Source organism: Thermobia domestica, chromosome 1 (genome assembly GCF_964235325.1).
Source record: "Thermobia domestica chromosome 1, izTheDome1.hap1.1, whole genome shotgun sequence".
Classification (NCBI taxonomy): Eukaryota; Metazoa; Arthropoda; class Insecta; order Zygentoma; family Lepismatidae; genus Thermobia; species Thermobia domestica.
In genome coordinates this window covers 174,060,931-174,078,215 of record NC_137454.1, presented here as the reverse complement: position 1 = coordinate 174,078,215, position 17,285 = coordinate 174,060,931, and the positions used below count along the sequence as shown (strand labels likewise).

General features: G+C 36.0%; 1 protein-coding gene across 2 annotated transcripts in view; it reads right to left on the bottom strand.

Annotated features, from left to right (window-relative positions):
• LOC145691148 (uncharacterized) overlaps positions 1 to 17,285 on the bottom strand; it is a 202,866-nt gene that overhangs the window by 52,689 nt on the left and 132,892 nt on the right. For both annotated transcript variants that reach the window (XM_081766877.1, XM_081766878.1), the window contains exons 7-9: positions 14,367 to 14,569; positions 12,268 to 12,391; positions 9,059 to 9,165 (exon numbers count right to left, since the gene is read on the bottom strand). In XM_081766877.1, coding sequence (XP_081623003.1) covers positions 9,059 to 9,165; positions 12,268 to 12,391; positions 14,367 to 14,569 — 434 coding nt within the window. The remainder of the gene's footprint in view (positions 1 to 9,058; positions 9,166 to 12,267; positions 12,392 to 14,366; positions 14,570 to 17,285) is intronic.

Sequence of the window (17,285 nt, the reverse complement as noted above, 5' to 3'; positions counted from 1 at the left end):
GTGAAACTATGAATGGAGAACGTTATCGACGACAATTAATGCGTTTGAAGCAAGCTCTGGCCAGAACACGACCAGAATGGGAGAACAGACATGATAAACTTATTGTTCAACATGATAACGCTCGCCCACATGTCGCAAAACCGGTCAAAACCTATTTAGAAAATGTCGGATGGGAAGTTTTACCCCACCCGCCGTATTCACCAGACGTTGCTCCTTCGGACTACTACTTGTTCGATTGCATGAACAACGATTTGATTGGACAGCGGTTTACTTCTTCAGAAGATATCGAAACATGGGTCTCTGACTGGATCGCTTCCAAGGATGAGGACTTCTTTCGCCACGGAATCCGTACATTGCCTGACAGATGGGCGAAAGTGGTGGCTAGCGATGGACAATATTTTTCTTAAGGTATTTATGTATTTTGTGTTTGTACTACAGCTTCAATGTGTGCGTACCAACCGCACGAATTAATTCCTAGACCAAATATATATATATATATATATATATATATATATATATATATATATATATATGTGTGTGTGTGTGTGTGTGTGTGTGTGTGTGTATACAGGGTATAACAAAAATGCATGGCCAAAAGTGACGAGGTGATTGCTGACATTCAAATAAGTAAAAATGTTCCTATAAACATGGGTCCGATATTGATCCGTTTCCGAGATACAGGGTGTTCAAATGTCGAGTCGCTCCAATAGCTCACTATAGGAAAGTGAATGGAAATGTTCATGTCCGCAATCACCTCGTCGCTTTGGGCCATGAATTTATGTTACACCTTATATATATATAGGGTGGGTTCGCCACTAGTCGACCACCATCCAATAGTCGACCATTTTTGCTTTCTATTGTGTATATAAAATATATCTGATGGTCTTATGGAGCGAAAAGTAATTCATGATAAAGCTTGCATCATACACTACCAATGACATTCATTGTTTCACTCTCCTTTGGCTAGCTGGTCGTCTTTGACCAATAAATTTCGACGTATCTGTAGAATTACGACTCAAGTGCGCAGTTTACGTCAGCGTGTAATGAGAATCTTGTGCTTCTGTTGTTTTTCGTTTTTCTGAGGATATAGATAGTACGTGAGGTAAGAAATGTTTCTGTTACATAACTAAGTTAGTCTAGAAGCTGTATCAGCATAATTTGTCAATAACTGAAAAGTATTAAATAAAAAATATACGTGTTAAATGTGGTCGGAATTTGGCATTTTTTCTTTCCCATACAAACCAATTGTCGACCAAGGGTGGTCGATTATTGGATTATTTGAGAATTCGCCAAATTGCTTCAAATTATTCCCTGTTTGGTATTAAGGTCTGCTTTTCAACTTGCATGTATAAAATTTTCGATTTCGTGACATATCCTAAAAATCGACCGCCTGTTCCTCATGTTGGTCGACTATTGGAATATTTCTTGCCACCTGTCGACCACATTTTTCATACTGTGTTTCGCGTTTTGCTGACTGGAATTTGTTTAGTAACTTAGTTGAAAGTTTCTTTTGCTAACAATCTTCTATTTCAATGTAAAACGAAGTTTTCTACACGAGAAGAATAATCCCTCCTTGCTGGTCTAATGGCTAGCACCCGTGCCATGATCTTAAGACCTACCTCACCAGTACGAACAATCTTTTCATTCTAGAAGATCCACGTAGAATTTTTAACGCGTACGAATATTCTTTTCAATTGTGCCCATCATCCGGGTAAATTTTGGGACCAAAAGTCTGGAAGAATATTTATGAGGTTCAAGGTAAGGAAAAGGAAATCCTTACTTTCCTAGGAACATTAAGTGCTTCGGAAGAAACAGTTGCTCCAATGATTGTTTATCCATACAAGTCTCGAGTACCCAGAGATATTGTGTCCAATATTTCCTCGTCGATTGTGATAGGACAATCCAAATCTGGGTGGATGATTAGCGAGACATTCTTTGAATGGGTCGCCAATGATTTCAATAAATGGCTATTAGATCACGACATACCTAAGCCTATAATACTTTTCATCGATGGTCACAAAACTTACTTAACTTATGAAGTAAGCAAATTTTATGACAACAACTAGATTAAATTGTATGCCATGTACCCTCATGCAACGCATATTTTGCAACTATGCGATGTATCCGTCTTTAAGGCGTTAAAAGCAAATTGGAAATTCGTTGTCCACAGCTATCTAACAGAACATAATTTATCTTCCATTGCAAGAGTTCAGTTTGCACCACTTATTGCAGAGGTCCTAGAAACAGCAGCAGCGAAGAATGGATTTCCCAAATGTGGATTGTATCCTTTCAATCCGGAGGCCGTTGACTACACAAAATGCTTCAAGAGTGTATGCAAAATCATACAGAGTACTTCCACTCAGCCAAACGTTAGTGAAGCAGATCTTATTATGTACAAGGATGAACTTCTAAAGGCTACGGTTGACTTCAACACAGTCCTTGAAGTTTTGAAACTTCCAGCAGAAGGGCCGATGGACGAAACACTACATACTGATTATAAAAGTGCGGGCTTACCAGTAGATGACCAAGTTGTAGTTGGTGAAATCCTTGTAGTTGATGATAACAATAAATACTTGTCTAAAGCTACTCTTACTGTTAGTCAGGATATAGTAAATGATCTTCTCCAGCCATTGGCTGCTGAAGCCAATCCAACAACTGAAAACAGAGTGAATACAGCACCTATTCTACCAACGAAACATGAGGAATCCGACGTCATTGCAGCACATGAGAAAGAGGAAATCAATATTGTACCAAACTAAGAATTAGTTATGTCTGCTCCAACAACAGAATTAGAGAGGCCTTTAATTATTCTGAGAAAGGAAGCTTCTATTCTAGAATTTGTGCCATCAAATGAGAAGAAAGGTAACACATCAACTCCACTGAATGAAACTGAACCTACGAAGGATATTCGGCAAGAAACAAAGACATTGCAACCGATGCTGTTGCTGGAATAAGTGAATCAACTCAGAAGAATATCGTAACAACATCTAAAACTATCAGACCAATATACATAACCCCAACTTAAAAAAAAAAAAAAAAAATTCCTTGCCAAGAATCCAGTCAAAAAGCCTCGGAGGAAAGTAAAGAAGATACCGTTTGCAATTAGCTCAGAATAATATCGCCGAGAACCGACTGCTAAACAAGAACAGAAGAAACTAGAGGAGGAAAAGAGATGAAAGAACAGCAAAAAAAAGCAACAAGCTGGAAAATCCAAAGATCGAAGAAGACGACCTCTACTGTTGTAGAAGAACATCATAACGAAGAAGATGCAATTGACTACGGCGATGGAACCACATGTGCAGGATGTGGAGTGATAATTAACGATTTTTCTTTGGAAAGTGAGGATAAACCAGTAGGTTGCGATCAGTGTGATAAATGGTTCCATCTTCGATGCACCGATCTATCTGGCTATGCATGGGAAGATCTTGCAGATAAGCTGTTCCAGTGTGCAGATTGTACCATATAAATTATCTGAACAAACAATAGGGAACTTACTGTTATTACATGAAAAGATAACTCAATGTGTTCAAGTAACTCAGAAGAGAAAACTATGGGAGAGAAATCTTATCATATATGCAGTGGCGTATTTACAATTTTGTCTCGGGGGCTTGGCTAACTTTGTTACTGGAAATGTGAAAATTCTGCAAGATATTTCATTTACTTTGATATAGTAAATACAATTTCGGGATGGGACTTAAGCCCGGAAGCCCCCTCTCTTAAATACGCCACTGCATATATGAGAAGATAACTCGATGTGCTCAAGTAACACAGGAGAGAAACATTATCATATATAAGAAGATAACTTGGTGTGCTCAAGTAACATAGGAGAGAAATCTAACACGAGAGAGAAATCTATTTCACACGGGGGAAGCGTAAACACTTAGGATTTTCTAAATTATTAGTGTCTCGTACTTCGTTTAGAATTTGTAAAGCCGTAACATAAATGACAAGATAACTTGTGCATATAACGCAGGAGAGAAATCTTGTTTCACATGGAAGAACCATTTAATATTCAAATGTATTATTCCAAATAAAAACCTTTGAGTTTTACGTCCCACAGTTATGCCGGTTAGGCTAAAGGAAACGGTGTTGATGAGAAATGCATGAAATGGTGGAATGAAGAAAGTGGGAGGAAACGGGAGAACCCCGAGAAAACCCACGCACACGGTGTTTGTCCACCACAAAGTTCATTTGGCGCGAGCTAGGATCGTACCAGGGATCCCAACCGCCAGAGGTGAACGCTCTAGCACTGAACCACCGCGGCCCTTATTCCAAATAAAGTAGCTATGTATCAAACCCTAATAGCTTGATTCTTTCATTTATAATCATTAAGGAGAAAACCTTAAAGAAAATTAAATAAAATCTATATCATTGTTTTGTCAAGTTCAAATCTCACGAATAATACAATTTCCAAATATCATCTAAGGCAATCAATTACTTCTACGGGATAGAAACGATAGAAATTCCGCGCGGTCGACTAATAGCATGAATGCGGTCGACTACTGAGCGACGATGGTCGACAAGTGGGAATTTTGATGAGATTTTGTAAAACGTACCTTTATATCACTGATTTTTTTTTTTTTTTTTTTTAAGTGAGCAGTTAACACACGGTATGGTACAAAATAACCCAAATGAAACAAATAATTCACTTTTATCAAATATTATGAAATCATCACGTTTTATAAGTAGTTAGAAGTAAGATTTTTTTCAGCGGTCAACTATTGGCGAATCCACCCTATATATATAAATCCATGTTACAATAACATTTTTGGGATAATGTAGGTATCATGTCAGATGATTTCGCGAGTGAAAAAGTATATTAACGATTTCATGAAATAATGTTAAAATGTTAAGTTCGGATGATCCCAGTGTTGGGAATTATCTTCTGGATTCATACAGAAACACGAATTGCATTAAGCTGTACATTATAAAGAAAACATGGTATAGATACATTTGTCTAAGAAAATTAAACAAATAAAGGTATATGTTAAGTTAAACGAATGCAATTGTGGATTTAATATTGGTTTACCAAAAAAAAAAAGAAAAAAAAACTAGATGTAAGGTGCAATTTTTTTATTATTATTATTATTATTATTATTATTATTATTATTATTATTATTATTATTATTATTATTATTATTATTATTGACGCAAGTGGCATCGTTATTAAGCACAAAGTGACGTAAATATACTTAAATATAAGCTACTGAAATTCTAAGAAGGAACTTTTAGAAGAATACTATCTTTCTTTTAGTCATCGTGTATCATTAATTTAAAATGCGTAAGGGTTATTTTCACATAATGAAACATCATCATTATTCTTGCATTTCAAAAAATTCAAATTTCTCTTGCTGGTAAAAGTTACAATTGTTATAAAATTTAGCTTCGAATAGTTTTTTTTTTTTCCTAATTTAAAAATAGAGAGTTTCTTGTTTAGTTTAGCGTCCTACAATTAAGCACCGACGCTAAAGGAGACAGTGATAATGAGATGGATAATAATGGTGGAATGAAGAACGTGGGAGGAAATGAGAGAACTCCGAGAACACCTACTTTCACGATGCTTATCCATCACGGAAGTCCAGGAATCCCACGCACCAGAGGCAAGTAACAAACAAATTATTATATATTTTAATAAAAAAATCGTAATGTCAAAGGTTCTTCGTAACGTTTTTATATGTTTACTTTGAATACTTAATACAAAGTTACTTGCTGAAGGACTTTACAGAAAACAAATTACAAAGTCTTAATAGTTTTCCTGAAGAAATATTATATACATATATATATATATATATATATATATACATATACACTGCTCCACAAAACTTAAGCAACTCGAGAGAACTTGGTATAAGTGACGTGTAAGGCCCATTCAACACTGGTTAGTGGCATGCACATACACAGAGACACACAGGCAAGGCGAGCACCCACTCTATCGCATAAGCAGCACAGTTGCAAGCGCGGTGAACAACTTATGCCATGAGGCGTACACCACAGCCCATAGTGTCCGAGGCTCCAAGCATTGAGTTAGTGATTCTTGTGTGGGGTACACACCTTGCAATGGCTGGAAGACGACATTTGGGTGACTTTGACCACGGGCGAATAATTGGAGGGTTGGAATTGGGCCGATCGCAAGTGGAAGTGGCGAAGGAATTCAACGTGAACAAAAGTGTTGTGTCGAGGCTGTGGAGTCGCTTCCAAAATGGAGGTGAAGTCAGTAGACGTCATGGAAGAGGCCGTCCGAAGAAGATGTCGGCCGTCGAGGACCGATTTCTTACAATGTTTGCCAAACGTATCCTTCAAGCTTCATGCTCTGAACTGGCCAATGAGTTGTTTCAGGCTACAGGATAACGCGTGAGTCGTGAAACTGTTCGTCGACGGCTCAATAGAGCAGGACTGTATGCAAGAAGGCCTGTGCTGTGTGTGCCATTGAAACTGGAGCACAAACGTGCGAGTTACACATGGTGTCAGGAACATGTTGCATGGGGGGAACACCAGTGGGCGCGTGTTCTCCGATGAGTCGAGATTCAGCCTGTCGTCTGATTCTGGTCGGACTTTAGTGTGGAGAGAGCCAGGAACACGCTATCATCCGAACTTCATTGCTGAACGGCCGTCCTATGGCGGCGGTTCCATTATGGTGTGGGGTGGAATTATGCTGGATGGGGAAACGGACCTCCATATTGTGCAACATGGCACTTGACAGCATAACGGTACCGGGGTGCAATTCTCAATACACGTGTGTGCAATTTCCGCGGAGCATTCCATGGATGACAATGCCCACCCACACCGTGCACATCTTGTGTCCGAGTACCTGGAGAGGGAAGACATTACGCGTATTTCATGGCCTGCATATTCGCCGGACTTTAATCCCATCGAGCATGTGTGGGATGCTCTTGGGCGGCGAATAGTGCAGCGCAGTCCACCAGCACGCACTCTCCCTGACCTGCAAACAGCTCTCCTCGAGGAGTGGCGCCATCTGCCGCAAGACTTGATCAACACTCTGATTTGCAGCATGGAGGCCAGATGTCGTGCCTGTATAGCTGTTCGTGGTGGTCACACGCCATATTGACTGCCTATGACCTCGCACAACCCAGCTTCACCTGTTCAGGTATCGTTGTGCTGAACTTTTTGGTCACTCTGTACATCCTAACTGTATTGTTCGTCTTCATTTGTTTTGCATTGTGCATCTGGACCGTCTGATTGTTCATTGGTGCAGTAATCGTGTCGTTTTATTTTCTGCCACTTTCTTCGAGTTGCTTAAGTTTTGTGGAGCAGTGTATATATATATATATAGTTTTAGGAACCAATCTTAAAAAAAAAGAAAAGAAAAAGAAAGAAAGAAATTTATGCGCAGTAAAATTTATTCAAATTTTGGTTTATTTTCTGCTGTAGTATATTCTAACATAAGGTAACTTTACTGTGGCATGAAGCTTGTAATACTGACATTCAAGTAAATGTTATTTTATTTTGATTCTTGAAATCTTCAACTGCTTTAGAAACAAAGACTAGTTTTCTCACACTCTCCTACGCAAAAGACAGGTCGGATGAATCACATGTTATATCAGAAAACAGCAGAATGTTATCTAATTGCAGAATGCTTTTACCCTACTGGTATTGATGTTTTTTTCATAAATTTCTTCCTAGTTTTGGCTCCAAGGAAGGTAACCGGATAAAGGAATGCTTTGGCGACACTCGAATTAGCAGTGAATCAATTAACAAATCGCGTACAGCAGATGATTAATCATTGTATTCTATTTGTAGTTATGATATTTCCCCTACTTTCATGTTTTTAAATTGTTCCAGATTAAAAATATAAATATATCAAATTTGGACTTAAAATTACCGTAATTACCTGTATTGTAGCTATTTTGTTTACCTACAACGACATTTTTATATGCATACTGCAATACAATCGTTCAAGTTCCACACCTGACTCTGGCAAAAATGCAGGGAAAATGATCCAGACTTACAGGTAATTCGTAAGAATCGAGGGTACTTTTCTGGACTATGTTTCTGGAAGGTAGTCTAAGGTTTTTGTAAACAGAAGTGTACAGGTAAAGTCATTTAATATTTCACAGTCTGACAACGTTAACAAAACGAAAAAAGCAAAACAAACATGACTGTTAGAGATCATTAAAATTACAAATGATTGCTCCAGAATTAATAATGAGTTTTTGTCATTAGAAACAGTTAGCTACCTATTTATTTATTTATGTTTACTTTTTATAATATCCCAAGTTCCCTACCCCACCCTACTAATGAAAGGAACGAAGTGAAACATTCGCCGAAATTATGAACTACTGAAGGTGGAAACAGAATATAACTTACTAGAGTTCATACACACTATACATCACTTTACAAATAGGTGTTACTCATTATGGATCCTGTAATATCCTCCTTGCCGCGATAATCTCGTTTGAACCCGAAAGACAAACAAAGAAAAAAAACTTAGATCCGTATACTTATTTTCCTTCTTGACTCCAAACTTTGTTATGTTTTAGAGGAAAAATAGTTTAAATCATGTAAAACTTGAGATGGTATTTCCACATAATAATTGAAATTGTTTACATAAACTTAGTGTGTTTTTTTCATTTTGCTGTAACGCTAATCGTCTCATGAATTCTTAACATTAACCAGTAAAGATAGTGAATTACATTGAGAAAAATCGAAGAACATATATCCATTGTAAAAGTAATAAATTAAAATTTTCAGTGATTTTACTCAAACTGTACATGAACCTTCCTATAAACTGCTTTATTTTAGGTTAAAGAATATTGTGCAAAAAGGGTGCACAAGCAAACATATTGAAAATATAAAACACACAGTGACTGCTACATTAAACAAAATTGCAATTCATGTAGAAAACTATTTCTTACCAAAAAAAAAAAAAAAAAAAAAAAAACACTGCATAGCAAATGCTTCTTGAACATTCTGTATGTTACGTTCTCTAGAAGTATTTATTTTGATTTCTAATTCTGAAAAATAATTCAAACGTACTATTAATTCATCTAGGAAACAAAACTTTCCAGAAATATTAAATGTATTTATCATTAATACTCACCCATAAATGTTGGTTATGCGATCCGCTTCTCTATATCCTGTTTCCACTGCACCATGTACAGTTGAATAATAATGGTCATGCGTGGCTTCTCCAGCAAACAACAATACCTAGAAACAATACACCAGATTATTACAATTATCAGCATTTAAATTTGAATAAGCATAATAGAATTGTTGGAAAATTATATAAAATTATTAATAACAATGTATTAATTTCTATAACAACGCGATAAGAATGTCCGTGTTCATAGAGTTGTTGGCGAGACGGATTTCAACATCTGCGCCAGTATAAAACACCTCCTTGGAGGAAATCAAATCAAATCAAATCAAATCAGTCCGTGCCATTTTGGTTGCAGCATATGCCATAACTATTAATACTATTTAATTTTCGATACACTTTTTTCATATACAGTATAACAAAGTTAGCGACATAATCGATTTCGTCGTAGAGCTGTGACTTTAAATTTAATAATTAGTAAGGATTGAGGAAGAAAGAACAAAAACAACAAGGAAATATGTCAGCGACCCCCATCACGAAGTCCTTATTTGAAGAAAATATTTCTTATAGCATTTATTTATTTTTCGACAAATGGTAGGTACAATCCAATTTCTTCTTTGTTCCTATTTCATGACTTCCAATGTTTTCGTTATCTCTCGTAATTATTTTATGATTCTCTTGTTCCTTTATATTAATAGAAATGATGTACTATTGTTTTATAAATCAGTTGTCTGAATAGTTTTCAAGGTGAAGATTTTCAAGTTTCTACTTCCGAATATACATGAAATAGTAATGGAATTACACTTCCCATAACAGCAATGAACAAACGAAAGTTGATATACCAGCATTTACAGAAACAAATTAGCAAAATCAAATACAATTAGGATTAAAACAATGCCATTCAACAGCATCAAATTTCTGAGTCTTTTCTTTAACATTGTCAAATGTCAAAAAGACTCTTCATCCAACCAACACCTAAACAAACGAAAGTATTACGAACTTACATTATATCTTATATCCAACGAAATCTGTTATCTGAAAGATACTTGTTATCTTTTATAGTATTGTAAATTCCCCAGATTTGCACCTATTCTGTAATAATTCTATTTAGTAATATGAATATTTTCATTCAGAATATACTAACTCTTCTTTCTCTATATTAATATAAATGAGGTTCTACTGGCATATGGATTCACTTGTTTCCGAATATTAAAATACTGTTTATTGTGACAGCTTTCAACACTTGCATACGACAGGAGCAGGAAAATTAATTTGGGAAGTAGACTAAACAATCTACACTGTGAAGACTGCTAAGTTTAATTTACTACCCTACCATGCAAGCAGCTTTCTCCTCTCCCCCTTAGCATTTTTCTCCATCCAGAATTTTTTACATTTCTGGTTGACAGCACAAAAGTGTTACACGTCTTAAAGGTGATCATCATTCAAATTCAACAAGCTCAACCTAGGTAAAGATCAGAATAGATTTCGAGAGATTAAACTTCAGGTAAAATGAATAGAGAGTAAGGAGCGTAAAGCACGAGACTAATTGTTTATGAGACTAAGTTAAATGAAGATAAAATGAAGAAATAGAGATGAAGTGAACGATCATAGCTGTCAGGATGCATTTTAATGTAACAATGATTTCGTGAGGATTACGAGATTGAAGTTGCCTTCCACGTGAAAAGTAAGCCAAGTGTAAGTAATTAAGTTGAGAGAAAATAATATGCATTTCACATTTCTTGATTTTCTGACTGGCTGGTTATGGTTAGAAAGATTTGGGTCAAGCAGGTTTTACAATATCTTGAGGTTAATCACATTCATCGCGCACGGGTTCAGATAATAAAAGGATAGCCGAAAATGAATGTTTTCTGAATTTTGGAGTACATTTGCTGCGTTTACGTTTATAATGGAAGATGTACGAGGAACTAAAAAGAAAGGACAATGCAAGGCGCTATGAAAGCTGAGTGTCCTCGTTTCTAAAAAATAGTTCATGTTGCTGACGTGTTGAAATGTTCAGGCTTCTAAATGCGTTTTTGTTATATATATGATTATGAATTCCCGAAAAAAAGGGAGGGATTTCAAAAAAATAAATATAACAATGGAAATTTAGTTAAAGAAAATTATTCTGTTTATTTAAAATTCAGGTATTATGACAAATAAGACATCTTGAAATCTTGAGAAAATCACAAGCTACAAAAAATAACTAAGTTATAAAGATTCAATGAACATAAAACGTGTTCGTGACTTTGTGGTCGACAAGGATACAACAAACATGCTGAATTTCTGAATGGTAATCTTGAAACTGATTATTGTCGCTGAATTCAATCATAATCTACTCACCTCTAATCTAATCTAATCAATGAAATCAAACTTGACTTTGTACATATTCTTTATTAAATAATCATGCATTGTAAAAATATTTCATCACCCTCCTCCCTGCATTGTGAATCACAAGCATAGCTTATTTTTTCTCTATGTTATTGATTGGTATGTATTTGTTTTCATGTTTGTATTTGTATGCTTTTTTTTTCTTTCTTCACTTGTCGTACTTGTGCGTGTGTGTGTTTGTGATTTGTTAAAAGTACCACTTTTCTCTCTCTCTCTTTTTTTTTTATATATCATCTTACTGTATACCTGTATTTTTCTTGTATGTAATCGTATCTTTTGTACTCAATTGATTGTATGTTTTTTGTATAACACAATGTACTTCCTTGACAAGGGTTAGGTGGTAGAGCAGCAATATGCTGAACCTCGCCCGCTTGAATAAAGCCTTTTTCAATTCAATTCAATTCAATTCAATTCAATCTCCTACCTTTTCATTTTCAGTCCTCTTAAACTATATTAGTACTACACTAAAATGAAAACAATACAGATACAACTAATATAGTATTCTTTGTGAAAAGCCAGTTTAATTTTTATCTATTATCATATTGTAATTCTGGGCAGAGAACAAAAAGATATTAATTATTTGATAGTAAATCCGCATCAATTATACGTTCCACAATAACGAATAAGGTCCAAAAAAATTATCCGAACAATTGTTAATCATTATTTTATTCGAATATTTGAAGAACTTATTACTCGAGCATTATATTATTCAAACACTGACAGAACTAGTAAAATAATAGTTTTAAGATGAGTAAAATAAAATTTGAAGAAAATACTTGTTACTATTAAATATAACACTTCTCTTACTTTAATATAAGCCCTACCTGCTTTCCGTCTGAATTACACACTGGACTAGCTAAATCTGCTGCACTAGTTTTGTGTTTCTTAGTATCCATACTAATGAAACTGTACGATCCACAAAAATGAGGATTTGTGTGCCATGATGATCTATATATAAAAAAGAAAGACAGTAACTAAACAGGTGTTCTCATACGATTAGTTCATTATAAAGAAATACATACTGTAATAGTTGCTTAGACATTTAATACCATAAACAATTAGTTAGCAAGAAGTGTATTGGAGGAAAGTTTGTGAGTTTTGTTAAAGCTAACAGGAACTGTAAGCTCTGCTGATGTGTACAATAAATTTAATCCTTATAGTAAATCTTTTTATCTATTTCGCCAGAAAGCTACATTCGTTCTTCTACATTTTGCTGCTGGTTATAGCCTGAATTCCATGGTGCATAACGGAAAGCAAATTAATAAAAAAAAAAATACAATGAAATTCCATGAAAAACTCAATTTCAAGGAAAACTGGATTTGAAAACTAAGCAATAACAATTGTAAGTCATTATTATACAGTATTTATCTTGTATTTTCAACAAGTTATATTGTGAAACATTTTGACATGTTTTTTACGATTATTTGTCCTTTATTATGGTACAAAATACTTTTGATTTATATATAGTAGAAATATTAATCATAATGCAGTAACAATTTTAGAAAAAAGAACTGAACTAAACTACACTGAGTTTGCATTCATATAAATTACAATTTAAATATATAATTTGGCAAATTGTAATTATAAAACAGTTAAAATTATACGAACTGTGTAACACGAAAACTTATTTTTTAGGTTTTGTTGACGGCTAGTGTCTTGAACATGGAAATTAAATTAATTTCATTGTTCATTAGTTAACCCAATTTTCATCAAGAAAATACACTGCAGTAGGTGAATTTTATAACCATTCTGTGGATAAAAATAAACCACACAAATGTTCAACATTACTATCGTTGAAGAGCTCGTACCAATATTTAAGTGGTAATCGTTTACGAGCAAATATAGAAATATAAATCAGTTGTGGGCTTTACAATTTGTATAGAAGAAATTTAGAAACTGAGTATGGTACTAATATACTGATGAATAAGTGATTACACTGACTATCGTTGTCTCGTTGGGGAGTTACGAAGTAACTGACCGAGGCATTTTAAAAATATCCATAATTGAGCTATTGTTAGTTCTTTAGAAATAAAAATTCCGAAAGTTCAATGTCATGTAAAATCGACGTGGAAAAACATTACGCGAATAGCTATTTCCGAAATGTGACGATTTTTTCCATAATTTACACGAAACAAAGCACATATAATCGTGTCTATCACAGTAAACGAATGAATTGGTTTAGTGTGTTAAAAATTATACCTATCATGGTATATTCTTTGTGCTTCATGTGTAGAAATTCTGATATAAAGAACAAATGATTATGGGAATGTGGAAGTATTTTCATGAGAAAAGGGAAGCACAGGGTGTGAAATTTGAGATAAGACTACTTTAGATACTGTCAACTGATGTCATGTGAAGCGTATGTATACTGAAGAGTAGTAGCTACTCTGATTAAAATTTCAAGTTTACTCGATGATTGCAGCAATAGCAAACACATAAATGTACTGTATGACCATCAGAATAACAATGATGTTCTAAGGTGGTTAAGGCTGGATGGCAGACAAGGAGAACTTTACGCCACGTAAGCATAAACGTGTAGCTTTGAGAAGGTTGTACTTTAGTTATTCGATTATGGCTAAAAATATCAAAGAAATGCTGAGCATGTTGCATAGATATTGGAAGATACAGTTAAATAGAAACGTTTCTATAATTACAGACAGATTCTGGGGGGGTTGCATATGTAGACAAACTACACGTTTAAATACATTTTAGCATTAAAATGCGAGTTACCATTAATTCTCACTCACTGCTTTTTTTGTACAGAAACATTGCCCAGCATCAGTTGTGGTCATTACTCAATCCACTTTTTGTTTTCTACTATTTTTCTACTACAATTTGGATGAAAATATATTATTTCGAAGTGTAATTTGTATTGTACGAATAATAGAACATAGAAAATATCTTATATATATATATAACACACCTTATAATTTCATTCGGCTGTGGTATATTAAATCTTCCGCCGACAAATTTGTGCAAAAGATCCATACAACTTTTCATTACATCTGAGGCAGGCAGTTGTTCCATTTTCCGTGCTGAAGGTCCAGAAACCCATCCACAAAGCACCAAAGGATTCTTGAAAATAGTGTAGAAACCAAATACATCTTTCGTCCAGTCCTCCGTCACCTATTGGAAACACGATGTTTTAAAAAGCCCTTTTTATGACACAAAATAAGCCTATATATATATGGTGGAAGACAACAAGAACGAAAAACTTCGGGAAGTTACTCTGCAGCTAAAAACAAGGAAAAAGGTTCAAATAAACATAAGTAGAATGCGAGGGCGTTTTCAAGCTGGAGCCGTGTGACGTTTCGCCGGCTTCTTTCTTCTAAGTGCAATATCTGTTGAACAAGTAGAGATTATTGATGTCGAATCAAAAGAATGTAAAGAAAGACATACCCCACCAAAATTTTCGAGAGCGATACCGTCCTTCTAGCCGTACCGTCGGTCCCAACGAACCACCTCGTTCGTGGTGTATTCTGTCGTATACATTGCTCCCCGACTCTGCAGTGGGGTATCCCCTTTGCACGTTCCAATCGATCATTCAGTACGTACGCTAAACATAACCAGGTTATTCTACGTTTGTAGGTATTATTCATTTTCACATCCCCTACTGCATCTCATTTGGTGAATTTCCTTCTCCCTTTGGGGAGTCCACTTGTGCAGTTTACTCTTCTCTTTCTGTTTGAGTCCTTATTTTCGTGGCGTAAGACTTTCTTTACATTCTTTTGACCCGACGTCAATATCTCTATTTGTTCTGTAGATATTGCACTTAGAAGGAGGAGGCCGGCGAAACAGCGCGGCTGCTACTCAAAAATGCCGCAGTGTTGGACCTATTTATTTGAACTTTTTTTCCCTTATTTTTAGCTGTAGAATCACCTCCCGAAGGTTTTCGGTCTTGTTCCCTTCCACCCTGTATATACAATTATTCTAATTATTTATATATAGCTGCTTCTTTATAATTTTCATGAACTGTGACATTTTCCTTTTAAGATAGTTATCTACGGTTACATGTTTATGAAATATAGCACCACAAAATAGATGTCTTGGCAGATTAAGAGTTTATGGGTGACGTATACAAGCTTCTTAATCCCGCCACAATTCAAGTTTTTAGCCTAACTACGAGGGGGAGTCAAATGAAAACCATAATTATTTTTTTAAATATTATTTATTGGTCACACAGGGTACAGAAGTAAATCACTTTTCAACATAGTCCCCTCCTCGTTCAATGCAAGTCCGCCAGCGCTTCGGAAGAGCCTGATTATCTGCAGAAAAAAAGTCTTTTGGGCAACGGCGCAACCACTCGTGCACCGCGTTGCGTACCTCTTCATCGGAGTGGAACTTCCTGCCGCCCATTGCTTCTTTGAGCCTTTGTTTCAGGCTGATGGTAATGCACCCATGTTTCGTCACCAGTGACGATTCGTGACAGGAAGGCATTACCGTCACGTTCAGCACGCCACAAAAGGTCTTCGCACGCATCAACACGTCGCTGTTTCAGTTCAGGCGTCAGTTGTCGGGGCACCCATCTTGCAGACACCTTATGAAATTGGAGAACATCATTCACAATATGATGTGCCGATCCATGACTCATGTGTACACATGCTGCAATTTCGTCTATTGTCACACGGCGGTTTTCCAAAACGATGGCTTCAACGGCTGCAATGGTCTCTGGAGTCACTACGCGCCGAGCCTGGCCGGGGCGTGGAGCATCGGCCACAGACGTAACACCATTTGCAAATTTCCGGCACCACTCATAGATTTGTGGCTGTGACAAACACGCATCTCCATACTGAACCTTCATTCGCCTAAAAATGTCAATCGGTTTCACACCTTTACTTCGCAAAAACCGAATCACAGAACGCTGCTCCTCGCTGGTGCATGTGGCTAGTGGGGCTGCCATTTTGGAACTGTTGTTGCGCCGGTGTTTGTGCATCTGCCGGCTGCTGCCACCTAGGAGACATCCGGCATACTATCGTAAACAGGCATGCCAACTTACAGCTCACTGGCGCCATATGCGGATTTTTATTTCTACTTTTATGGTTTTTAGTTGACTTACCCTCGTATTAACAAAATTAAAACTAAACAACAAGCGTTAAAATAATAAACATCAGGAAATAGAATACAGGTTCATGTCCCAGAATACAGGTCTATAGAATACAGGAATACAGGTGTCGCTGCAGAAAGGAACGCTAAACTAAATCAACAAATAAACAAATAAATAAAACTCCCTGCACTGTTACAAAATTAATGAGATTGACAACAAAAGCACAAACATTTAATAAGACTGATATCGTCGTCAGAATACGATTAAAATAATTCGATAGCTCAAAACATTTTCGCGTTTTTAAATATTTGAGACATTCCGCAATAATATTCCGAATAATCAGAGGAACAATACACCTGCCATCATGCGGAAAGCATACTTCGCCAAATAGTTATGTCAGTTCAGAGTAAGAGAAATGTGACTGTATGAGACAGAACTACATCATATCTGTAATTACTGCCTGAAGTGTACTATTTGGAAGTAGTACAAATGAGCATCCTTCATAGCAGTTTATCATTACTTGCCTGGTTTACAAATCCCCTGTCAATGAGAGTGCATTTGACGTGAAAAGATGCAACAAAGAATGGAGCCAGAGAGTAAGAACTTGAAGTCACACTTTCCAGAACAATGTGTTTAGCTGCTGTGCGATTTATCTGAGAATGCTGACCCATACACTCAACACGCCGACTACATTATCCTACTACTATAATCGACTACATTTTAGAAGGTTGCACATTGTGTACTGTTAATACAGTGTACGTACATCGTTAATGCTTCCTATGACGCTTTACGCGTTGC